Consider the following 27,538-nt stretch of genomic DNA (forward strand, 5'->3'; position numbering starts at 1 on the left):
TCTTTCGTCTCTCCGCAAGTGCCACTCCACTTGTATCTTTCTTCCAAGTGCAGCAACTTTAGGGTGTCTTTGAGATCGAGTCGAGTTTGTGTTTTTTTAATTTCTTTTTATTTCTTTAACTTGAAATGTAAGAGTTTGTTCGTCCCTTTTCTCGTCCTTAGTCATTTTCGTCGGTAGAAGTCCGTCCTCTCCTTTGTGATCAAGAGATATAGGGTCCCCTGTATTTTTTGATCGCACCAAAGGCTCTAGTATTTGCTATGCTTATTTAGGTGGAGTTTATATAAATAAAGGTATGTTTCTTTTTTTTCTTTTTTTTCTTTGACACTACAACTAATAACATCTATAAAAGCTATATTTGTTCTTTTAAAAAAAGGAGATATCATCAACATTCAATGGATTTTAGGATTTCTATGATGGAAAGTATTGTTATCTTCCAATATTCTGGACGGATAACCCCCTCTTATTCTCAGAGGGAGAGTTATTGCTACTTCAGGGGAATTGATCTGGTCTATCATTTGTTGATTGATTCTAACAATCAAGATTGACATAGAATTTCTTTATAGATTTATATTTTAAATTTATTAGAAAATAGATATTTCATATGTTATTTATTATTTTCATTAAGATTATTATATAATGATCCTTGAATGGTTGTTTCGATTTTCATTTGATAAACTATTAGGTTATGGAGAATTAAATGATATTTTCCTTCAACACCCATTTGCACTTAACCTTTCTCTTCTATGCTTTCAAAAATCAGCACAAACTGTACTGAGGATTCGAACTGTTATCTACAAGCTAAGTATTCATTATGTTCAATCGATTTAACCTACTTCTTTTATCTCATTCAATTCCTTACTGTATTTACATTCCACCACCTACCCTATATCAATAAGCCAAATTTTTATCAAAACAGTTTCACCTTCCATATGAATCGGGTGCATCTCCTATCTAAATATTGGCATCTCTTAAACAACAGCAAAATAAAATAATCTCCTGCCCAAAACAAAAAAAGTAACACCAACCTAATGCATGTGAGAGATGATTCAGAACATAGAAACATCTTAGCTATCAGCATAATAAAACGAAAACACACTTACCCATCTTCTGAAAAGTACCCCACCCATAGTTGTGCTTTATCCCAAGGCATGTTTGGGTGACTCCATTCCAACCAGGCCATCTTCCTTCCAGTTGAATCAATCCGTGGAAAGGCATAAAAATCATTTCCGGAAACTACTTCTTTTGGATCTTCAACCCACATAAATAAAATAAAATAAGCAATAAGAAATATTTGAGCCCGGAGTCCACATTAGGCAAGTGGGTGTAGATTTAATTAAACTGATAGAACAAAGGCAAATTTAAATCATAATCAGTAAACCAAAAGAAGACAAACTATTGAAAAAAAGCCATTGCCATATAAAGCTTCCATCAAGATTTCATAGCTTGAGATAAACAAGCATCATTCTCTGACGTGATATACATATAAAAGCTGATGGGGATCCTTACCTTGAATAGTTTCATCATCAACATTAACAGAGACAATTGTTGTGGCAGGATTTAAACTACTTTTTCGATGATCTGAAAAGCCATAATAGATTGAACTTCTTGAGACAACATGGAAAAATCACACAAAAAACAAAGATGTAGTATTTGCATACAAACCTTCCATCACCGTAAGATATAGTTTTAAGTAAGGATCATAGACACCGTCAGCAAAACGAACTAAAGATCCACCAAAGTCAGGCGTAAGAGGCACTGGACTACCACCTGTTATTTAAAATTAAGGCTTACAAGGTCAAAAAGCATACAACATAGAAAATAAACCACCAAACCAAGGACAAAGAGAAACAGCAGCTATACACATAAAACTCGCTAGCCTATCAAGTTAGAAAAGAGAAAAAGAAAGGAAAACCATACGGAAATTATGTATAGAAATAAAGTTTTCAGTTTTTGCAAGGTGGGGTAGAGGAAAATGAATCATATGAATTTTCCGATAAGAACGCAACACTGCCATTTACTTATTTGCATCATGCATCAAATATGATTAGTGTTTCTATTAATTAAGGGGCATCTTTGTAAAACCCAAAAACTTTCGATCGGATGCATTGCACGTATTTCGATGAGTTGTGACGAAATTAGGCTTAATTTAAAAGTCGTCGGAATTCAACGCAATAAATTTTATAAAATTCTAAACAAAATTTCGATCGAAACGACGGTATAAACAACATGTACCTAATTTCGCACGATTTGAAAATTAAAAATCGTCGAAGTTTGTTTAAGTAAATTTTTAGCCTTTTGCCCAAACTACTCCTCATAAGCCTTAAAGAACTTCTTAAGGGAAGGGACACATGCGTGATTGAACATGTAATTTCTCCCTTAAGCTCCCACTTCCGCCTAGGGACCGAACCATTCGGTCCCTTGGCTTGTTTTGTTCGGCTGCACGCGAGAGGAGGGGGAGAGGGCGGCGGGAGCTTGGCGAATCCGGCGGACAGCAGCGGTTTCCGGCATGCTTTTGAAGGAAAGTGAAAGAGAGAGCTTAGGAAAGAGGAAAGGTAAGCTCAAAACATAGAAATCTTGCTTCTTTTCCAAGATTTTTCACGATTAGAAATTTAGGGTTTTTAAAAATCATGAATTTTGTTAAAGAAAAGTGTGAAGGAAGAAGAGGGTAGGTTTCTTTTGCAAAAAAAATCAAGTTTTCCTTAGATTGCATTAGGTTTAAAAATTTTGGGTTTGCTTAAATGATGGGGCTTTCATAGAAGAGTGATAGAGATTGTATGTGAGCATGATTTTAAACCATAAAAATGAATTTTGCTCAAGGAAAACTTTAGGTTCCAAATTAGGGCTTCACATAAAATTTAATTTTGTTTAGGAATGTAGTTATGAAGGGTTTATAAACATGATTAAGCAATAATTTAATTTTTTTCCTAAAAATTTTGGAGTTTCAAAATTAGAATTTTTCCTAATTTTGTGATTTTAAGCTAAATTGTTAACAAATCCTATTCCTAGGAGACTTTGGAAGTCTCTAATTAAGAGAAAATGAGAATTTGGAAAAGAAAATAATTTTTCCTAATTTCTACATTATTTTAATCCGAAAATAATTAGGTTTATTAATGATATATGTTAGGGAAAGTGGTTTAAATTGTAATTATAAGAAAATATGAAAATTTTGTATTCTTAAAATATAGATTTTCATTGAATCCAAAAATTAAAACTAATTTAATTTAATTTAGGATTGGGTAAAGGGAATTATGCTATGATTATGTTATGCATTAGGTTATGAGTTGTATTTGTAAGTGCTATGAGTTAGAAGTGTTATGAGTTAGATTAATTTTAGAAGTGTATTATGTTATGATTAGTTTGAGTTATAGAAAATGTGATATAATGTATTATATTATAAGTTAGTAATCAAGGTGCTTATTATCCTATGTGTTATGTCTAGGAGAGGTGTTAGATTAAGAAGATTCGCCACAAGTATAACAATTGTTTATCGAGGTAACTGACATTACATTCTAAGGTTCAAGTTTTTCTTAAGTTTACATTGCATAATGTTACTTTATGTTCATATTTTTCATGTTACATTGTTCTATGTCACCTTATACTTGACATGTTAAATAGAAAGTTTTTATACAAAGTGCTTTGCATCATAAGTAGAGAGCTCTTCATATGTTCAAGTTCTTCATTTTCTTTTCATGCTTAAATAAAAAGTCATCATATGTATATTGATATTGTTGTAATCATCTTATGATATGAGAAAAAAAATGCAAGTTTGTGTATGTTCAGGCCATGGGCGGAGGGAGGGGGGGCACGGAGGGAGGAGGGGCACGTGCCCCCCCGATGTGAAACCGAGTGCATGAAAACAAGAACTGCTTGGGAATTTTAATATAAGATTTTAAAGCTTTGCTAGTTATAGAATTAATGCTTACCCAAGTTAGGTTTTCAGAATTATCGAGTTGAAATTAAGTAAGGCATGCGGTTATAACTAGATTAACGGGACAATATCAAATTGACAACATAGAATTAGAGAGTAATGCTATGGGGAGAAACAATAATCCACAATTAACAAATAGAACTTTTCACCTTAGGTCTCTCACTCACTCTCTCGTCGGTGGCACTTTTAACGGAGGAAGATTGAGAGCAACCGAGCGATGCCACTAGGAGACAAATGGCGCACAAAAGCGTAGTCCGTTGGAGCGGTAGCCGGTGGCGGGTAGTCCATGGGATGACTAGTGAGCATCCAACGTCTTATCGAAACTTCCTTGACGGCTATGGTGGGGGCTAAGAGGCAAATGCAGGAAATCTGAAATAATATTCAGATTTTAGTGGTTTAGGAGAGGGATTTAATTTGAATTTCAAATTAATCCAAGGAGGGAGAGAGGGGCGGCAATGGGGAGAAGATTTGGGCTGAATTTGTGGAGCTACTAAGGTGATTAGGAGAGAGAGGGGGGGCCATTAAGGGGAGGAATTGATTTCAAATTTCAGATTTTGAAATTTGAAATTAAAATCATGGAAAACTGAAATTAAACCTGAGGGAGAGAGGTAGTTAAAGAGGTGTTTGAGTAGTGATGAGGTGGCAAGTAGAGAGAGAACAATAGGGGAAGGTGGCCGGCCATATGGGAGAGAGATAGAGGTTTGCAATTAAATAATAGGGCCACAATTAATTAATCAAAATCTGAAATTTAAAGTTCAGAATTTAATTATATCATGTAACTCCCTAATTTAAAGAAAATTGGGAGGGAATTTGAATTTCAAACAATTGTAACTCCTCTTAATTAATTCCCTAATTTAAGGGACTCAATTAGGAAGGTCATTAAGGGAGGGAAATTTAAAGGGGGGCCGGCGGCAAGGGCTCAAGGTGGCCGGCGGCAAGGGGAGCTGAGGGCGGCTGGCTGGCCGGTCGGAAGGGAGTTGCCGGCCGGCGGTTTGGGCTATGCAGCGCGGCGAGTTGAGGGGATGCAAGCCGACAGCCTGGGCTGTCCAGGAGGCCGGCGGCAAGGAGCAATGAGGAAAAAAATTCTTAGGGAGAATTTTGAGGGATCCAAGGAGCAATAATCCAATTTTCCACAAGTGCTTCAACTGAATCTCCGTGAGACGAATCGCTCAAGAGAAAGAAAAAAACTATTAGAAAAAAAACCTAGAACTCACAAAGAGATCTAGCTTCTCCTACGAACTCACTAAGAGATCGTGGAGGTTTGCACTCACAAAGAGAACAAAAGTGGTAAATTTTCATTCATCAAAAACTAACTATTACATAAGAAAAGGGACATATATAGGCCTCCAAATGACAAAGAAAACAAAAGACTAAAATGCCCCTTGGGCTACAATAGCGACCAAATACCCATAAGGGCAAAAGCGGAAAAAACTGAAAATAAAATAAACTACTACATAAAATGACTCAAAATAAAACTCATGATCGTGGTCGTCGATCTCCGGCGTCTCCTGATGGTACTCGTGTCGAAAATGCTGACGATGTCCTCATCACCCCCAACCCCCCTAATTTTTTTTTTTTTACTTAGAACCCCTTATCAAGTTTCATTTTATTTGTTACAGACTTTTTCCATTTATAGTCTTCAATCCACCTTTAATCGGACCATGCAATGCTAGCTGCAGAGAGAGAGAGAGAGATACTAATGGGGTAAAATATTGAAAGAGAGAGGGAGGAATAACTTTCCATTGTGGACAAAATGATGAAATGAGATTTTGATGCTTAATTATTATTTAAAATATTTAGCTATTTAAATATGATTTTATTAAAACTTTTATCATTAATTAACTATTCATTATCTAATAATAATTATTTAATATTAAATTATCATCCAATTATTTAATTATTTTTGCACTGCTAAAGATCTAATGAATTACTGTGAAGGGTTTAGCTTTTCCTCACTCTTTTGCGCAACGAAAATGCTGCGGTCGCATACTCATGACAGTGCACCAAACCAAATCAATATTGTGTATATTCAGCTCTTTTCTCCGTTTCCATACTAAAGCTAAAATTGAAAGCCTAAAGGGGCTTAAAGCTGATTGTTTTAGTGCCTTAATAGAGCAACAAGTTCTCCAACGAGAAAATCTGCTCTAATTTTTGTAATTCTTCCTTTTAAAGTTATTTATTAATCCAGAGAACCACCAATATTTTTTTCTGGACACATGAAAAGCATCAATGATTTATTTTTCCCTTTATTCCTCTCTTGGGACTCACGAGTTACAAGCTTGAGCACGGCTTTCGTTAGGCCCCCCCTGAACAAAATTTCTGGCTCCGTCACTGGTTCAGGCGGAGTACCAAATATGGTGCACTTGCACAATACGGCTCTTCGAGGCAATACGACTCTTCGGGGGCAAAATGATAATGTATGACCAATTATGAGTTTGTACATGATCAGTACAATATGAGTACTCTGGTACAGATGTATAATATATGCATAAGCTAAGTATATGAACACATGAGACAATAAATATTGTATTAAGCAAACGCGACTTAGTATAGCATCATATTAAGCATATAATACAATAGACATCATGTTAAGTATATGACACTTAGCATATGACATCGAAACATAAAATCATATGATATCGAAATATAGAAGCATATGACATATAAGAATGTCATGTAAATACATTAAGCACTTTGCATATTGAGTTCATCTACATTGCACATGAATTTTAGATGTAATTGTCATTTGTTGAGCATAGTTCACTCCCTAGTTTTTGGATATTTTCAAGAGACTCTGCTGTTAGATGAATGGCTGAACGACCTTGGTTCACGTACAGCCGAAGAGGACCAGATGACAAGTTCCTTTTGTGTATTTTTTTTGTAATTATAGTATGATTTTTGGTGGATGTTGACATGAAAGAAAAAAAATAGTCCACCTTTGTACATATGTGACTTTATATGAAATTATATGAAACGCTTATTTCAAATTGGAAGTTGTTTTAGAGGCGCTTATTATATCTCTTGAAGTATTTTAGATTCATATTATGTCATGTTTTAATGATATTAAAATGTTTTATTCTATCATTTACATCCGACATCCATTCCCATCTCGTCTATGCGAGCTCACTGGGCTGGGTCATGACAATCTTCGTGTAAACTGCTTTGAATTATTCCTAGCCCACACTTTCACAACTTCAAGGAGACTGTAATAACATCAAAGACTATGTGGCAAGGATCGATGGCAAGTGATCTTCAATGGACAGATTAAAGCGCTGAGCTCGAAGTATATAATTTCGTGAGCAAGGGCAGGTCAAGCAAGAGTGATCACCAAATGGTCAAGGAAGACTGGAAATGGATCAATTGGGCTAAGTTAAAACACATGATGACTTAGCTCAATGCTCATGTACCTATACTCACATAAACCTGACACATAATTTATCGCATGGCTTGCAATACAATCATAATTTGTTAAATTGACATCACTGAGAGTTCAACCCAACAAGTGCAAAATTAAACATGATGATCACTAACCTCAACATCAACAACGGACACAGAAAGAGAAGCTCAACAAGTTCATGACACACCATAATAAATATTCCAAATACACCCCTTTAAGGGTTTTAGATGAAAAATTAGTGAACGTTATGTCAAACACACCCCTTCGAGGGTTTCAGATGCAAAATCAGTGAACGTTATCAAGGACAAGGACTAATTCCAACAAACACTCTCACTATACGCACAATCTTTCACTCATAACTAGTAAAAATATTATACATATCATGGCTATGACCCGGAGATTTATCAAAACCTTTGCAACCTAGTCGAGGAGCTCGTGAATGAAAGGTTCAAGAGTTCATACTCACCCATCTAGGGCGACAATCATAAAACTAAGAGGGAAGAAGAAATACACCAAACCCGTTCCGAGTCCTATAAATAGTCGGATGCATTCCTTAGAAATAGGCATTTAGAAAGAGAATGCCATATTAGGTTTTTTCACTCATCTTTAAAAGCTTTCTTTTAATGATGATGAATTCTAAAGGATTTTTAGGCTCTTTCTATGAAAAAACCTAATGTGGGACGGAGCTCATTTTATATATATATATATATAATTCCGTATTCAGAAATACTTTGAGAATTTAGTATCGTGCACCTCGATAACATTTGGGGAATTTGTCATTTGATAACACTCAAGACAACAACAACAACATCAAGCCTTTATCCCACTACGTGGGGTCGACTACATGAATCATTTTTCTCCATTGTGTCCTATAAAAGGTCAAATTCTCTTTAAAATCTAATAAGAAAGGTCATTCTAACATTTTTAAACCAAGTCTTTTTAGGTCTGCCTCTACCTTTCCTAACATAAGTCAAATCTAATACCTCTACTCTCCCTAACCGGGTCATTGGAAGGCCACCATTTTATGTGACCAAAACCATCTAAGGCGACTCTCTCTAATTTTATCTTCTACTGGAGCTACTTCAACCTTTTTCACGGTATAATGCTCAATTTTGTTATTCTTCTCCTAAGGGTAAAGCCATCATCCACTGAAGCATCCTCATCCCTGTCACACTTCAATTAGTATTATGCTTCTCTTTAATGGCCAAATTTATACCAAGCATTGCAGGCACTCATTACCCATCTAATAGAATTTTCCCTTAAGTTTGAGAGGTACTTCTTTATCACATACAGCTGATGCATTCTCTCCACTTCACCATCAACTTGAACTATGCGATAAATATCACCATCTATTTCACCATCTCTGAATAAATGAGCTCCAAGATATTAAAACGTGTACTTCTTATTAATGATTGATCGCCCAATAGTCAAATTCCTCACTAGTCTATTACTACTAAATTACTCCATATATTTCGTTTTAGATTACTACAAGGAAATTTTGTTTCATAACTGGTGACCTCGATATTAAGTTTACTTTCAACTCCCTTCTAGTCTATCAACAAGAAGAATATATTAGCAAGCATACACAAGGTAACATCCTCTTGCAAATGTCTAGTGAGAACATCCATGACTAAAACAAAAAGATATGGGCTTAAGGTTCATCCTTGATGTAACCCAACTGAAATAGGGAAATACTTGGTCAAACTATCTTGTGTTTGAACACAAGTAATAGCTCCTGCATACATATCTTTAATGATTTGAACATAAGCATTATTAACTCATTTGTTTTCAAGAACTCTCCAAAGCACTTCTCTTGGAACTTTATCATTTGACAACACTCAAGGAATTCAATAATTCAGTACTCAATATTACCTGAAGAATTTAGTATGTTGCTAACTGAATTAGGTATTTTCACTATTCAGTGATACTCAATATTTAAGCACCCAACAATATTCATGAATTTGAAATTGGGTATTCGGTATTTGATAGTACTCAAGGAATTTGACACTGGGCACATTCGATTTTATTATTTAACGACTCAATATTTCATAAGTCAAGCATCATACTAAAATTTTGAATACCCAAAAGGCAAAATATCCAAGCCCTAAAAAGTAAAAATCAAAATCCCTTTACAAAAAGATCTACACTAAAAAAAGCCCTTTCTAAGCTATAATAGAAATTGGGATCCTCTTGGCGACAAATATGCATTGAGTGGAGAGAGCAATCTATTTTTAGTAGCAAGTTTAGATGATTACCCCAATGAAGATAAACATTTTGACTTGCATTGAGGCCCATACAAGACAACGACTGGTCAATGTTAACAAAGAACTAGGCCAAATAAGAATAAGATAACCTATTCAAATTCATGAATTCTTTGTCAATTATTACTCACTATGGAAAAATTGAATATAATATACTCAACAAATCCTTGAAGATTACCAATATTCATCTTAGCTCACACTTCAACTTAGCTATAGTTATGTACCATTCCAAATAATTAACGACTTAGCTATAGTTATGTACCATTCCAAATAATTAAAGACAAAAGGTTCAAAGGCTTTCAAAATAAAACGAAAAGAATTTTTTTTTTTAAATTATTAAGCTACAGAAGAAAGAGGTTATAAGCTAATGTCACAACTCACAAGTCATCCTATGAAGAATGCCAGCTACTAGTCCTCAGAGAAAAGCCCTCATCTAACTCCTAGAACTGTCCATAGCATTGGAGTAAAAGAAGCTCAAATTATATCACGCATAACTTATCACATTTTGACTTGCTAGCATTTCCAAACAAAAAGCAATCGCTTCTTAATTTGTCTAGGCCACATCTTCAATATGGAAAACTTAGGGAATTAGTTTAAATTAGCAACCTCCGGGCCTGGGAGGATGACTCGACTTCCTCTTCGCTTCAATTTTCTTCAACTTAGCATTCTCTGTCTATAATGAAAGCAATAAATGAGACATTTTTTCCTCGAAAGCTCATAATCAACCAAAAAAGGCACTAGATTGTTCAATCGATCGAAGTGGTACCTTGTCTCCAACCTCCTTAAAAGCATCCATTCACAAATTCCTCACAGCGTCTTCATTGCTTGCTCAAATACCAATGACTTCTTCAAATGATCTTCTTTGCATTTCAAGGTCGCCAAGAATAGCCAATTCTCTTTGCAAAATTGTTTTAGCTCACCCTACAAATATTCTTTGCAATCAACCTCTTCTAATCAGTAGCCATGAAAATGTAAGTATGACAAGCCGATGCTGACATCGCATTAGTGCCATGTGCAAATAGTTTGGTGGTAGCTTCCGCAAATGTTGTTGAATTTGAATAAATTCTACATAAACAGTAGAGTAAAACCAAAAGCCGCCTATTTTAGCTTTTTTTTTTTTGGAAGAAGGGGATCAAACAAGGCATCAACTATAACATTGTCCTTTTGTCCTCAGAGAAGAGTCAACTTCCATTTGTTAGCATTAAAGCTCGGCTAATAATAACATAAAGGTTGAATTTAGATGACCTATTTCCTTTATTAATCTACCTGGCCCTAGAGCCAACTATTCGAGAGCAATCTCTCATAAAAGAATAGAGAGCATAGGAGCTAGCAACTCTCCAATTATTGCTGAGAAATCGATACAACCTTCTCGACTCGACTTCTTCATTATCTCTCAAAATGATTTGTCCACAATTACTTCAAGGAAACTCAGCAAGCTCCTCGAGAACATCATCTAAAAACTCTTCCAAATCAACCCTTCTCGACTAACCCAACTCATACAAGGACGAAATATCCTTGGAATCACATATACTACCAGAAGAAAAGACAATAGATAAATAACAAAGCTTTAAAAAGGAAATTTTTTAGAATAAGTGCTAAGATTACTTGCCGACTTGTTCCCAAACGTAGGTATAATAGGAATCACATAGTCAATGGCAACCTTTGAAGTATAAATTGATACTTCAAGTTAATACTCCCTAATATTCACAAATAGCTCAACCTCAATCCCAAAAAGTTATAGTTGACTTGACTTATTCTTTGGAACTACGCTGAGCCTAGTCCTAATCAGCCAAACCTTTGCCGACTTCACAAAGAAACTTCCTTTACCAATCCTTTACCTTGTTCTTTCAACCTAAAATCTTAATATATTACAATTATAATAGAACAACATCATCCTTGAAAGCATTTGTCATGAACAAATGCCTAAACAACTCTAAACTCCAACTTGCCTTTTGTTTCTTTCAGAACATACATAAAGTAGATCATACTTGCAAAATAGTTCAACATTACTTGTGAGAATATCAATTAGCAGTAATTCAGAATTTCATCAACCTTTAGGAAAAAGGGGAGCTATAGGCCAAGTCAAAATTCATCTCTAAAGAAAAATAGTTGGTCCTCCTTTAATGAGTTTGGAAACTTGCCCTTCTCAGGCACTTAGATTATAGACTCCTCGTCAAATCGAAGTTCCTTAGTTCTAATCAGCCAAACCTTTTTAAATTCACAAAGAAACTTCCTTTTTCAATCCTTTACCTTGTTCTTCCAAACTAAAATCTTAATATGTTACAATTATAATAGAACGACATCATCCTTGAAAGCATTTGTCGTGAACAAATGTCTAAACAACTCTAAACTCTAATTCACCTTTGGTTCTCTCAAAACATACATGAAGGAGATCATACTTGCAAAATAGTTCAACATTACTTGTCAGGGTATCAACAAGAAGTAATTCAGAATTTCGTCAACCGCAGGAAAAAAGGGGAGCTATAAGCCAAGTCGAATTTGATCTCTAAAGAAAAATAGTTGGTCCTCCTTTAATGAGCTTGGAAACTTGTCCTTCGCAGGCACTTAGATTATAGAGATCTAAGTCAAATCGAAGTTCCCTACATAGCGCCTCAAGATTGTACTTGGCCACTAGAGACTTCAACTCCCAAAAAATGTCAAGAAACTAGTCAAACAAGGTAGGAAAGCATGAAGACGAAAGTCTTTGAGGAGCAAGAAAGAGTAAGAGAGTGTAAACATTCAAATGGAAGTCAATGAGGCTCTTTATAAAGAGGCCATGAAAGTCAAACTGCCACAACGTCAAGGCTCAAAAGTCATTTGAAACATCAAGTCAAAAGGATCTCACATGATTGCCCACAAGATTTAGCATACCAAAAGGTTAAATCAACAGAAGTCGCATCACACATAACGACCACAAGAGGATACTTACATTTTTATACTAATATTTCTACATAAATACATCATAGTCTCAAGAGAAGAAAATAAAAGCAATAAAATTAAAAATCTGTTATTAAAATTTCATCTCTAAATTGGAAGGAAAAGGTGCCTAGCATGCAAGGGGGCAACTTAAACGCACAGTGAGCCCTCAAACTCAACAACAAGAGATGATAAAGCTCTCCTCAACAATACTTGGATAATAATATCCAGAATCAAGTCATTTGTTGTCAACCATTGGTAAATTATATGCCTGAAAACAAACTCGATGGTTGCAACAAATTGACTCATTTGAGTAGATGATGAACCTATACTCAAAAAGAAAACTTTATCCATCAACTCAATTCTCATTGGAGAACCAAGGCAACCTCATAAATTTCAGAAACTAATTGCCCAAAAAGATATGAAAATTGTTCCATCAAGTCATCTAATGGAATTCTTTTGGCTACTCCACAAAGTTGAAGCTACACAATCTTCTAGATACTCTTTGATCTCTCCAACTCCAAGTTATCTTGAAGGGAGAGCACCATCACTTTCAGAGATTCAAAACCCTTACCCCATGTAGTTGAACGAGTGGTCCCTCTGATTGGCAACTTATTAGCAGGGATCTCAACATGAATTTCAGGGCTTGCCTCCCCTTACACTCCTATCAAATTAGTGGCAAGATCAGGTCACTCTGAGGTAGCATCCATAGATCAACTCACCCAAGAGGGCAACCCAATGAGGCAATGGTGGTGCTACAAAAAAGCTCCGTGTTGTCTCCATCCAAGACAAATCCAGAAAGAGAAGTTGTTGTTGATGTCTCCCTCCAAAAGAGATGTGCAGGGAAGATCACTTACATATGGCACCAATGTGGCAACCTTATTGTTCTTAATTTAAACTGTCTCATCAACTCCTTCCTCCTTAACCTTTTCAAGAGAGGGGAAGATGCAGACTCTCCCAAAAACCTAAGCATCTCTCGTATATTTTTGTTATGTCCACCTCCCTACTGCAGAGTTTTTTGGCCCTCATAAAGTAAAAGGAAGAGAAGAACAAAGGATTCAATAAAGAAATGCAAAGAATAAAGGTTCATGGTGAATATTTATAAATGTTTAGGATATTAATGTGTAAGAATAAGCTTTAAAAACAAAAGGATTGGTCATAGTCAAAGACTCAAAGTGCAAACAATTAAATGTATAGATAAAGTCACTCAACTGGAGTTCAAATCAACTCAGAAGATTAGGAGTCAGCTTCATGAACCAATCGCATTGAACATGCCAACTAACAAGGTGTCATCAGTTCCAGCATAAATCAAAAGAAGTCAAATCATCAAGATAAACTCGTTGTCTAGTTGACCTACAAAAACAAATGTAAAAAAACTCGCCTATCTACTTTGCCTCAGAAGCCGACTAGGTGGATCCATTCAAACAGCTCAACAAGATTGCTCGTCAAAACTCAGCTGAGGAAGGTAAAGTCTATTAGCGACTTTGCGCTGGTTCACTTCATATTTAGAAAGTCATAAATGCGTATTAAAGATTCTTAACAAACAAAACTATAGTATTTTTTATGAAAAAACTTCATTAGGCCATATCCTGTAATTTATGTATTCTTTTTAAATGCAATTCTTCTTATGAAGTCCTCTGCAAGAAGCTTCTTCCCGGCTGTTCTTTCCTTAATCTACAGAGTACAACCCATCAAGATTCTTTTCAACAGCTGCCTACACCACTGCAGTCCTGCATTTCACCGGTTTTCTGTGCTCCATTTCCTGCAGTCCGGTGTAGTTCCTGCAGGCTGCCAGCCGCAAGAAGGCTGTTCCAGCCCTCTTTTTGTTGTTTTCTTCAGCAAACCATCCACAAAATACTGTTTTTTTCATCAAGCAGTCCTCTTCTTGTTGTTTTCTTTAGCAAACCAGCTGCAAGAAAGCTATTCCAACCCTCTTTTGCTCTTTTTCTTCAGCAAACCAGCCGCAAGAAGCCTGTTCCAGCCCTCTTCTTGCTGTCTTTTCAGCAAACCAGCCATCCAAATCATTCCTCTTCAGTTTCCTACAGCCACTCTGCCGCATTCAGCAGCAGGAATCCGCTTCACTCAGCCATCAAGACCTGTTGTTCACAAGAACAGCAACAGCTTTCACAATGCTGTTTTTTCCAAATCAGCCATCCGTTTACCTGTTCAAGAACACCAAGAACATCAGTAGTCTTCACACAAACATCTTGTTAAATCAGCTCCTGTTGCAGCCATTCTTTTCCAACACAACAAACCATCTGTTCCCACTGTTTTCAAGAATAGCAATCCTCAACTGAAGCTACACGCCTGCAGTTTTTTTTAAACAAAATCAGCATGTCCAGCTGTTGGGTTTGGCATTGACAGCAAAAGCAATCTGTTCCCAGCCAACAACCAATGCAGATAATCATCCGTGCTTCCCCAATTCCCACATTCATTCCCAGCCTCTTCTAGGACTGATTTTTTTCAGTTTTTCAACCTTCAGCACATGTCCAACAGCTGTGTTTCCCTTCCGGCTCAACAAACCTTCCTACCTGCATCTTCACAATTTGAATTAGCAACGCCTACACCATAGCTGCTAAACGCTTACATCAGATAACAACAATTTGCAAGAAACATAACTCTTTCTTGGATAAAAGAAGTCAGACAGTCAGGACAAAATGATTAATGCAGATCTTGTGGATGCTTAGCGTGCAATGCAAAACCATCAAGAATCCCAATTTAAGGAAATTCATAAGTCACTTCAGCATACTAATGCTCCTTTTGCTTCCATTAGCTCATCCCTTTGACAAATCCTTGCTTTCATGGATTCCATAGACAAGAAACTTAATAGTTTGTGTATTGACCATTCACATACTCCACTCCATCAAGATACTTCCTCTTTCACCAGCATCCTTGATTCCACAAACCAAATCCCTTCTTTGTGACTACCACCTTCTCCGACTGATTCTCCATCTACCATTATCCACTTCTACCTTACATAAACAATCTACCATTATAACTTAGAAATCCAACTCACTATAGTCTTTTCCAAAGTGAGGATATAATCAATTATGCTTCTCCTACCGTCAAGATCTCCAGCAAGAACATAATCTACATATCAATATAGATCAATCCTTGTATCTCTAAAGCAAATAGCTTTGTTAATTGATCCTCTCAAATACCTGAGAATCTACTTAATCGTCTTGCAATGAAGTTTGTATAAGTTACTCATGCATATGCCGACTACCACTACTTATACTATATCTGGTCTCGTACAAATCATTTCGTGCATCAAACTTCCAACTGCTGAAGCATATAGTCTTCTTCATCTATTTTTTTCTCGCTTCAGATTTAGGCGATTATTTTATAAATAGTTGAAAATGACTACCCAAGAGAGTGCAAACTAGTTTTACCCACTCATGTTGAATATTTGTAACACATTTTCAACATACTCAACTTGAGACGACTTCAATATACATGGACTTCTATCCCTGTTGATTCTCATACCAAGAGTTTTCTTTGTTGAATCCAAATCTTTTATTTCAAACTTCTTTGATAACCGCTCCTTCAGACATATTATCTTTTCCATATTTAACCCTGCAATTAGCATGTCATCCATATACAAAAGCAGAATGATATAACAGTTAACAAGATAATTGAAAAAATAATAGTGATCTTTCTAGCACTTCGTGTACTCATTATCTGACATAAAACTATCAAAATCTCCTGTATCACTTTCTTGGTGCATATTTAAGCCTATATAAACTTTTTTTGAGCCTACGCATCAAATCTTCTTTACCTGTGACCATGTATCCCTGAGGTTACACCATGTACAACTCTTCTTCAAGATCACCATGAAGAAATATTATTTTTACATCCATCTGCTCTAGATGTAAACTCTACACTACTACTATCCTCAGCACAACTCTGATTATAGTCAACTTCACCACTAGAATTTAAGTGTAAGCACTCCTTCTCCACTTCTTGCTTCCAGTCAAAATGTCGTAACTTCCTCTCCGACAGGAGGAGAAAGTCGTCGATGGAGCGCGGTTGAACAGCCTGGAAGGAGCCGGAGAAGCGATCGGGAGATAGAAAGTTATCTTCACAATCGGCGAGTTCCAGTTGTTGGTTTCGAACAAAATGCCGTAACTTCCGATCTCGACGTCGCAGTGAGCTCCCGTCGTCGCCTCCGATCAAAATGTCGTAACTTCTGATTCGCACAGGGAGAAAAGAGCGAGAGCGAGAGTGAGAGAGATGTCAGAGCCGAAATCCTCTCCTTTTCGTTTCTTTTTTAACGCTCCAGTGAGGTCGTGCGATGAAACGACGCGATGTATGGCCTCGTCGTGCGAAGGGCGGCGACGTCGTGCGAGTGCAGAGAGCGAGTACGATTTTTTTTATTTGATTTGATTTTTTTTTATTTCCAATTACGGGTCAACAAATATATTTGAAAAAATTTACAGGAGTCTCATTTATATCCATGTACATTTTATTTTTATTGAATCTAAAATCCCTGCTCCTGATGAATTTTTTATTCTAATAATCCCAAAATTTATAGCCAAATTCATCTGAGCCATATCCAATAAATATACACTATAGATTTTGATCAAGCTTACTTATGAATATTGCATCAACATGAACAAAAGATGAACAACCAAAAACTTTAAGGTGAGATAAAATTATCTCCTTGTCACTCCAAGCTTCCTCAGGTAATCCCTCATTTAGAGGAACTGAGGGACCAGGATTAATCAGATAAACAGTAATATTTATTGCCACTGCCTAGAACTATTTGGGTAGACCTGCATGCAGTCTCATGCTCCTAGCACGCTCAGTAATAATTCAATTCATACCCTATATAACAACATTCTGATATGGTGTTCTTAAAATAGTGAACTCATTTCTAATCTTATTCAAAGTACATTACATGGTTTAAAATTGCGCAATATGAGGCTCGCCTTGAGGCCCGCATTTGTGCAATTCCAGTAAAAAATGGCTCGATGCTTACGCCTCGAGTTTTTTTTATGAGGCTTGCGCCTCAACTTGGTTGAGGCCCGCCTCGCCTCACGCTATATATATTAAAACTTACATAAATCTTGAAGTAAATGCCCAACATTGGACTTTATAGGAGAGGAAGGGGAGAGACAATTCATCATAATAATGATTTAAATGAAGAACCCCCTAGTGATGACGTTTGATGACTTATGAGTTCTTATGTGATATGTCATTGCCTATATTATTTTGGAAATGAATTATATGTAATGAAAAGAATATGGATTTGGAAGATAGAATTTTGAGTTGAATTATATTTCATGTTGTCTTATTATAGGGATATTTTGATTTCACTTCATATCTTATGCTTTTTTATGTTTAATATTATTCACTCGTTAGTATATAAAAAATTATCATTTTATGTTTACGCAATTTTTGATTTGAGGCTTACGCTCTCAAAACGCCTAGAGGCTTACGCCTCGCCTCACGAATGAAAAACGCCCTCAATACCCGAATACGCAATTTTAAACATTGAAGTACAATACTCCTCAACTTCTTAACTAACTTGCCACCATTATCTGACCTAAGACATTGACTTTAAAATTGTCTCAATCTCACAATGGTCTTCAATTTTTGAAGTTTAAGAAATGCACTCATAACTTTCTACTGTGATCAACAATAAAAGTGATAAAACAAGGAGAATCTATTATAGAAGAAACTGGCACAAAACTTCATATATCAGTATGCACTAACTCTAGCTTCTTTGACTTTACTTTTGAACTAATTTTTAAAAATCTCACCCATTATTTCTTGTCATATGCACAATCTTCACAAAAATTTAGATTTATAGATTTTAAACCAAAAAGTTTTCCTCTATTAAGAAGTGAATGCATATTTTGCTCATATGGCCAAGAAGTGAATGCATATTTTGCTCATATGGCCAAGAAGTGAATGCATATTTTGCTCATATGGCCAAGAAGTGAATGCATATTTTGCTCATATGGCCAAGAAGTGAATGCATATTTTGCTCATATGGCCAAGCTTTCATATGGCCAAGCTTTCAATGTCAAACACCTCCATTAACATTTGAATCAACTACTCCAATAGAATATGATATTTTGTTAATAACATATAGGGTATTTTCAATACTACCACAAATTATAATCATATCCCCTTTATCACCTTTTATGAATCTCATGTGCATGATGTCACATGGTCTAAATTTGCAAGTTAACTCATAGAAACTAAATTTCTCTCCAAATAAAGAACATGTTTAACATCCTTGAGTCTCCAAGTTGACCCATCCAGCATTCTGATATCAACATCTCTCTGTCCTACAGTGTTGCAAGATGTGTTGTCTCCCAAATACAATTTGCACATATCACATTCTATGTAATTCTTAAACACCTCATTGTCAGAACTTGCATGAAATAAAGCACATGAATCTATATAAACTGAGATTCAGTATTATCCAAAGACAAAATCATGGGAAACTGACTAAAATTCTTCTATAGATATATTTGCAAAGTGATTTTTGTCTTAACCTCCATCACTAGCCTTCTTTTAAACAATATAGCCTTTATTCAAAAAACTTTACTTTACATAGTTCCAACACATAATTTTCACTCTATCTGAAACAGACTTTTCCTCTCCTTGATTTAAATTTCTGTTTAGTTGGATTTCTCTCTAAACCCATTTCTTTTGCTTTAACATTCAAAGCAGAATTTGAAGATTCACTATTCTTCTTCCTGTGAACATCTTCATTAAGCACTAACTCCATAATATCCTCAAAGTTCAACTTTGAACTCCCTAAAGAGTTGCTCAACACTACAACAGTAATCAATCAATCCCAACTATTTACAAAAAAGATAAAAAAGCAATGCTCTCACCTCATCACCAAACTCGATACCAACTGAACATAACTAACTCATCACAGTGTCCAAATTAATCAAGTGCTCTACTAATGAAGTGTTATTTAACATCCTCATATTTAATAAATTATTCGTCAAGAACACTTAGTTTGAGACCAACAGCTGCTCATACATCTTTCTGCAGCCATGAGATCGACTATAATTTTCTCATTTACTATTGAATGCAACCGATAAGGAAAGTGAAAGTCAAATCAAACCTAGGGTTGTCTGATCAAAAACCTCTCACTCCTTCATATTCATTGAATCTAGCTTCTTGGTGATTCCTTTCAACGGTAAATACAACTTCTATTACAACAAATCTTTAATTTGCATCCTCCATCCGCCAGGATGCTCAAGTGTACAACGCCGGGAAGCTCAGGTGTACAGCATCAGGGCACTAGTGTGTGTAGTGCTAGGGCGCTCGAGTATATAGCATCAAGGTACCAAAACCCAAATAGGGTAAGGACCCCCTACAACTCTTGAACAAGCTTGACATACTTAATTGAGGTCACAATACAACATGTTTGATCAATCAAATTCCACACAGAACTAACACTATTTATAACATTCACCATGAATTCCTTCTTATGTGGCCAAGTTTTCTTGCAATGGAAATTAAATTCCCAGATGATGTCACAGAGAAAAATTTTGCAACCCTCTCTTTGTCTTTTCCTTCTCTCAACCTTGAGGACAATGTTGTTTTATATGGCGATGAGAGTGTTATACATCAGAAATATATCTTTAGCCAAATAAAGTACAAAGTAAATAGTACATAGTCTATACATATGTAATAAGCACTAGTTAATTTCTTGTATTATATTTTAAGTTTGAGTTAGGTAGACCAGTTTTATATTATAAACTTAATCTATATTATAAATGTGGTCTACTCAAGCATTATACATACCCCACCTTTTGTAAGAAAAGGTTATGGAATGAAAATATTTTTGATTTCTCCCTCTCTAGTCTCTCTTTTTCACTTCTTCTTTCTTAAGGAGTCTTCACTAGGGATGTAAACTAGCCAAGTCAAGCTCGAGTTTAGGCTAACTCGAGCTCAGCTCATAAACTCAAAGACAAGCTTGAATTCAGCTTGAGCTCGAGCTCCGCTCTTGCCTCACATAAGGAAATCAGGATGCCTAGTTACCGGAGACAGTGGGTTCGAGCTCGAATCATGAGCTTGGAACATCGGAAGAGGTCAAGAAACTCGAACCTTGAGCTTGGCTTGTAGGAGAAAATATAAAATGAGGGCGTCGGGTCGTCGAAGTTACGCTGTAGTCGAACTCGGGAGTCCTACAAAAACATTAATGAGCTCAACAGCAACCCGATAGAGAAGAGGAAAGAGTAACTTTTTTCGGGTAAAAGAGTAAAAGCATATTTTTTTGAAAAAATCAATAAATAATATATGCTTTTTGGAAAGTTCAAAAGTAGCTATCAAGTCACCAGAGCATTAAATTCAATTAATCTTTTGCATAATTTTTTTAATATGTATTTACAAAAATGTGTATTTTTCAAATAATATAACTTTTTTTATTTTTTTAAAATTTTGATAACAGCCAAATCGAGCTAACTCACGAGCAGAGGAGTTGAGTCTCATCAAGCTCAAAGCTTGATAAGCTCGACTCGAGAGCTTGTTGCCGAGTCGAGTTCGAGCCCGCTCACGAGCTGGCTCGGCTCACTTACACTCCAAGTTTACACCTACTTGAAAGGTGTCTTCCCCTTCTTGATGTAAATCAAGAAGCGTATCAACCCGCCTTTGTACCATTGGCTTTATAGGTAAAAGTAAATTGAGAAAGAAATGTACATATTTTCTTAAATTAAATTTAAAAAAAAAAGGTAACAATATGATCTCATCCATCTTTATGCTTAAAAATGATAATTATGGCACTTAAATTTTACCTCCAATAATTTGCTTATACAACCGTTGGTCTTTATAGTTTGAGAATATCACCACATTATCAAAGACAGAAAAAGCACCCCCTCCATACTCTTGGGCCAAGGTTCTTGCAGCAAATTCTGAAGGGATGACATCAATAGGCTTATCTCCCGAGTTTTCTGATTCCTTGACAAGAACAGCACGCCTGAGCCAATTAAATACTTGAGTAAAATAGATAAATTCAAAATATAGGACTTTAGATAATATACTATTGAAAGGATGAGAATCAGAGACAAGTAATTGCACAGAAGTCTATTTCATGCTTAAAAGATACAACTGAGATGACAAAATAACTAAAGGATAGGAACATAAATGCATAAAATATAGATCATGATCAAAATAATAAAAGGAAAGAAAATGTGACCAATTTCAACTCCAAAAGCCATAAAACCTCAGTTTAAAGCGGGGAAACCGCAAAAACATCTAGAGAAAAGGCACAAGCTCCACTTCCTCTGAAAAAAGCGGAGCGCCATATATACACCAGTTAAAGACATGGAAAGCAACATCTCAAAGTCCATAAATGTAAAGAGCATTTATCAAGGTTGGGAACAAACTGCACAGAAAAAACTATACAGGAAAGTTAATGTGGACAGAAAGATTAATAGGAAGAAAAGCTAAGAAAATGCAAGCAATAATTAAGGTATATGGCGTAGGAAATAAATAAAAAACTTACTCAGGCAGAAAAATGTTCCTCCTGGCAAAATCTTAGCGGAAGTGCAACACTACTTCAACATAAAACCTCTATTGAGAAATCATATCATTGTTGAATTATCATTCCCCCGAATGGGAATAGGATTAGTGAAATCCTCGTACAACCCAGAAACGAAAAGATTTAATCAAGCAATACATCCAATAAACACAGTGACACCAGAACACGCATGACTTATCATAACCCAAGGGTTTTATACAGGAACTAAAATCTGAGAGAAGACGAAGATAATAAAGGCCAACAGTAGCAATGCCTACCCTCCCTCCTCCGGCCGGGTCTCAACCCAAATGAGACGGCCATCGCCTGCAACGCCGATACCTCCAAGCTTCTTATCCGCACCGGAGACGACATCAGCCGTGATCGGCGATTTCCAAGAGCCGTATGGTGCGGTTTTTCGCTCGACTCCACCGGCGGTGGTCGACGCTACAGACGCCATCGCCCTCCAACGCACCAAAAAGTTGACTGGGCGTCTAAATGAGATCGGAAGAAGGCAACGAGGGCGGAATGGGCGAAGAGTAGCTGAGGCCCGAGTGACAGACAGAATCATTGAAGCCGCGGCCCTTAGGTGCGTATTGGGTTTTGAATGGATTACGAGGTTGGTTAGCATTCCACTGCTGGGCCTACAACATTGAGCGGCCTTGGATGAAACCTGGCTAACAATACCATAGCCGCCAATAGAGCCTCCCTCGCCGGAGAAATTATTGTATACGCAATTAGAACTTAGATTAAGGTTGGGACGCTGCATATTTAATGTTTATTTTACTGATTTTTTTTTTTGTACATAATTTTTTCTACGTAATTTTTGCATATTTATTATTTATTTAATGAGTATTATTTATTTGATGTTTATTTGCCAAGAAAAAATTATGTATCAAAAAATACGCAATAAAATAAGCAGTAAATACACAGCATTCGAATCTTATTCTGCATTCGGAAAGGCAACTGTTCGATTTTAGGATTATAAAAAGTAAAAGTATTTAGTATTTAAAGTCATACAATTAAATGATTCTCTTGATCCGAACTCCATATGTAATAATCTCTCCTCACTAACAAGACAAATTTATATCAAAGTAAAATATAAATAATTGTGTTATTTGCATGAAAATTATTAAAAAGTTTAAATAAAGTTGCTATATATATATATATAATTTAAAAAAAAAAGTTTATTTTAAACTTAATTTTTAAAAAAATTTCCAAAAACAAAAATTTTAAATAATAACGAAAATTTTTATTTTATTAATAATTTTTGTACTCATAAAACAGCCAAAAAAAACCTTATTCCATACAAAAAACTTGAACATTAAAAATCAAAAGGCCTTTTCCATTCGTTGTTATAAATTATAACAATATTGCTAGAGTTACAAATACCATTTCAATAACAATACAATAAATTTAATATTATTTTCTCCTAAAATATATTATATTATTTAACTAATTAATATTGATAAAAATACATTTTTATTAATATTATTAAGCCATCAACTTAGTATAGGTCCTATAGGATTTATCTTGATGTTAGAGATTACATAAAATCAAATATTTCTTATCATAAACGACAAATTACAACAGAGAAAATTATTGTAACCAAACATCCCATAAAGATTATTGCAAAATAATCCAGTGCAAAATGCCCTAACCCAGTTCAAAAATAATCAATACAGATTAGAGAGACGAGCATTCCCTCTACAAATGGCAAGTTTGATATGATTTAGTACGTCTACAACAAACCATTGGCCTTGTAAGAATGCGGGAACAATTGCAGGAAGTAATTAGGGGTGTAAGTGAGCTGAGCCGGCTCGCGAGCTAGCTCAATCTCTACTCTTTAACGAGCTTGAGAGCCTAACTTATCGAGTCACGAGCTCGAGTTCGAGCTTGATGAGGCTCGGCTCACGAGCTGGCTCGAAATTATTAAATTTAAATATTTTAAAATCAATAATAATTTCATGCTTGTATTTTAAATTCATGCCTGGTATTTTAAATTCCCACCCAATAGATTATGGCTCAAATGTCAATCACCTGCCCCTCTCTATCTCTCTCTCACTTCTCTGGCAGCCACAGAATAATAAATGGCAAACCCAAAAAATCTACTCTCTCTCCCTCCCACTGAAGTTGTAAAATACAGCGAATCAAATTTTTAAGACAGGGAATAAATCTCTTCCTCTCTCTCTTCTTCCCATATGTATTTCGAGAATACACCTGAATCAGACCACATCGGAGGCTCGACGAGCGGCTCAAACTCATTTACGGTGGAACAAGTCAAGCTCGAGCTCGACTCAAGTTCGAGTTTGAGCTCAAGCTCGGTATTTGACAGTTGAGCTCGACTCGAACACCCCTTGACTGTAACTCGACTCAACTCATTTGCACCCCTAGAAGCAATCACCCATCTCAGCCAAACAATTCGATTTGAACATTCTACTTTGTAAGATAGGGATAGTAAGAGAGGCTCGAATCTCTTATGATATCAGAAAAGAGAAAGAAGAAACTCTAGTCTCTGATGTTTTAAACCCCTAATAGTTGCACTAGCAAACTCATCTCTACTTCGTGCCTTAGATTAGCAATCGTCAACTTCCTTATCCAAAGAAAATCTTACAGTAATCAAGTATTTAGAGCTCATTCCACAGCACCATATAGCAACGTAAACAAAGCCTCAGACCTGAATGTTCTAAGTTAAAATAGTTTTCAAATCAAAGATAGAAGCTTACATATGTTGCCTAAGAAATATCACCCAAGCGGCTAAGAAGCACATGCAACAAAAATAATTTAAAAAATGGCTAATAACTAAAGATTCAGAGTGCAGGCAATAAACCAAGGCAGAGGGTAAGAGAACGAGCATCCACAACGTTGAGAAGTTCTGACATTAGATGCCACTCAATTTGGGTTATTTCTGGATGTCACTGCATTAGGACTTAATTGTGATTTAAGAAATTTTTACTTTGAGATGTCAGAAAAAACACCTACCATTTCGTAATGACATAAGAGGTAGGGAAAAGAATAAGAACCTTTATCGAACCTCTCAGATATGAAAACTTGTCTAGTCTACTTCGGAGATTACATGAAACTAATTAAATATTGGACAGTACTAGTGATAGTTTTTTTTTTTTTTTTCTTCCAACTAGACAGACACAATTGCTGTGATTGGAAACTCAAAGACCACAATCATTGGAACCATAAAATATTTATATTACGTCAATCATTTTGAATTTTGACTATAAACTTTTTAGTTTATATTTTGATTTTGGCGTTTTGAAGTTTGACTTGTAAACAATTAGTTTAGAATATATATTTAGGTTTCGTTTGGGAAGATTTTTTTACTGATTCTTAAAGTAGCTTTTTAGTTTTTAAGACGCAGTAAAAAAGCAATCCCAAACGAAGCCTTAGATGCATATGATGACCATCTAGTTTCTATGGCTGGCTGCTTCTATGTCAATCTCTAGCGGTCATTTATAATACTATTGTACTATTTTTGTTTTCTGTTTATGAGAGATTATTTTTGATGTAATAGAAAAGTTCTATAAGATGGTAGTGAGGCCTGCAATGCTTTATGGTGCCGAATGTTGGCCATTAAAAGAGAAGCATAATACTAAGTTAAGTGTGGCAGAGATGAGGATGCTTAGGTGGATGAGTGGCTTTACCCTTAGAGATAGGATACGAAATGAGCATATACATGAAAAGGTTGGAGTAGCTCCAGTAGAAGATAAAATTAAAGAGAGTCGCCTTAGATGGTTTGGTCACATAAATAGGCGGCCTTCCGATGACCCGGTTAGGAGAGTAGAGGTATTAGATTTGACTTGTGTAAAGAAAGGTAGGGGTAGACCTAAAAAGACTTGGTTATAAAATATTAGGAATGACCTTTCTTTATTAGATTTAAACAAGAATTTGACTTTTAATAGGACACAATGGAGAAAAAGAATTCATGTAGCCAACCCCACGTAGTAGGATAAAGGCTTGATGTTGTTGTTGTTGTAGAGATGGTTGAAATAGATGTTTAGTGGCTCTTTTAAATTTTGTTGTATGAATATTTGAGCATATTGATGTTTATGTTAAAATGAAAGTTTTAAGTGTTTACCGTACGACCGTCTGTTCCCGCCTCGTTAACTCGGGCGGCCGGGTCGTGACATCTATATCTCACTCCGTGGGATCGGCTACATGAATCATTTTTCTCCAAAAAAAAGTTCTATAAAGAGTCAAATTCTCCTTTAAATTTAATAAAAAAGGTAATATTTAATACTTTATAACAAAGTCTTTTTAGGTCTCCCTCGACCTTACTTAACATAGGTCGAATATAATACATCTACTCACCAGATAGAGTCATCAGAAGGCCGACATTTTATGTGATCAAACCATCTAACGCGACTCCCTCTAATATTATGTATCACTAGAGCTACTCCAACATTTTCACATATATGCTTGTTTTGCATGATATCTATGAGTGTAAAGCCACTCATCCACATGAGCATCCTCATCTCAGCATCACTTAAGTTAATTTTATGTTTCTCTTTTAATGGCTATCATTCTGCGCCATAAAGCACTACTAGTCTCATCACTGACTTAAAAAACTTTCATTTAATTTAAGGGTTACTTATCTATCACACAACAGGCCTGATGCATTCCTCCACTTCAATCATCCAACTTAAATTATACTAACAATATCCCCATATATTTCGCCATCATTTTAAACAATAAACTCGAGACATCTAAAACGTTCACTCTTCTTGATGACTTGTTAACCCAAATGCACAATTCCATGACTAGATTTATTACAACTAAAATTACAGTCCATGCATTTGGTTTTAGATCTACTAAAACATAAACATTTAAACACTAAGGTTGACCTCCATAATTCAAGTTTTCCATCAACTCCCTCTCCAGTCTTATCAACAAGAAAAATTTCACCAATAAAAAGCATACAAAAAGGTATATCATCTTGCAGATGTCAGGTAAGAGCATCCATAACTAAAGCAAAAAGACAAAGGCTTAAAGCTAATCTTTTATATAATCCAACTGAAATTGGGAAATACTTGGTCAAGCCACCTTGTGTTTGAACACTAATAACAGCTCATATATGCATATCCTTAATAACTTGAATATAAGGATTATTAAATCCTTTCTTTCTATAACTCTTCAAAGCACTTCTACTAAAACTTTATTTATCCAAATTAATAAATATTATATGTAGATCCTCCTTACTCTCATTGTACTTCGCCATCAAACCTCTCAGCAAATGTATAACTTCCGTATTAAACTCGCCCAGCATGAATCCAAACTGATTTTGAGAAGCATTAGTATCACGTCATAACATATGCTCAATTACTCTCTCCCATAATTTTAATGTATGACACACTAACTTAATTTCCCTGTAATTTGTATACTCTTATGCATTATCTTCATTCTTAAAAATAGATATCAATTATTCACTCATCTGGCAATTTTTATTTTATCTTTTTAAAATAATATTCAAAAGCTTAGTAAGCCAAAGAATTTCTTAATCTCCTAAACATTTCCACATTTCTATTGAAATATCA

General features: G+C 35.6%; 1 protein-coding gene across 1 annotated transcript; it reads right to left on the reverse strand.

Annotated features, from left to right (window-relative positions):
- Positions 1 to 1,062: 1,062 nt before the first annotated feature.
- LOC110106962 lies at positions 1,063 to 22,628 on the reverse strand. The gene is made up of 5 exons (XM_020837068.2): positions 22,274 to 22,628; positions 21,271 to 21,452; positions 1,663 to 1,767; positions 1,507 to 1,578; positions 1,063 to 1,248 (listed from the first exon to the last, which is right to left on the reverse strand). Exons 1-5 carry the CDS (start codon positions 22,621 to 22,623, stop codon positions 1,097 to 1,099), a joined length of 861 nt encoding a protein of 286 aa, XP_020692727.1. The 5' UTR covers positions 22,624 to 22,628; the 3' UTR covers positions 1,063 to 1,096.
- Between the last annotated feature and the right edge of the window lie 4,910 nt (positions 22,629 to 27,538).

The sequence above is a fragment of the Dendrobium catenatum genome, unplaced genomic scaffold (assembly GCF_001605985.2).
Source record: "Dendrobium catenatum unplaced genomic scaffold, ASM160598v2 original_scaffold_234600, whole genome shotgun sequence".
Classification (NCBI taxonomy): domain Eukaryota; kingdom Viridiplantae; phylum Streptophyta; class Magnoliopsida; order Asparagales; family Orchidaceae; genus Dendrobium; species Dendrobium catenatum.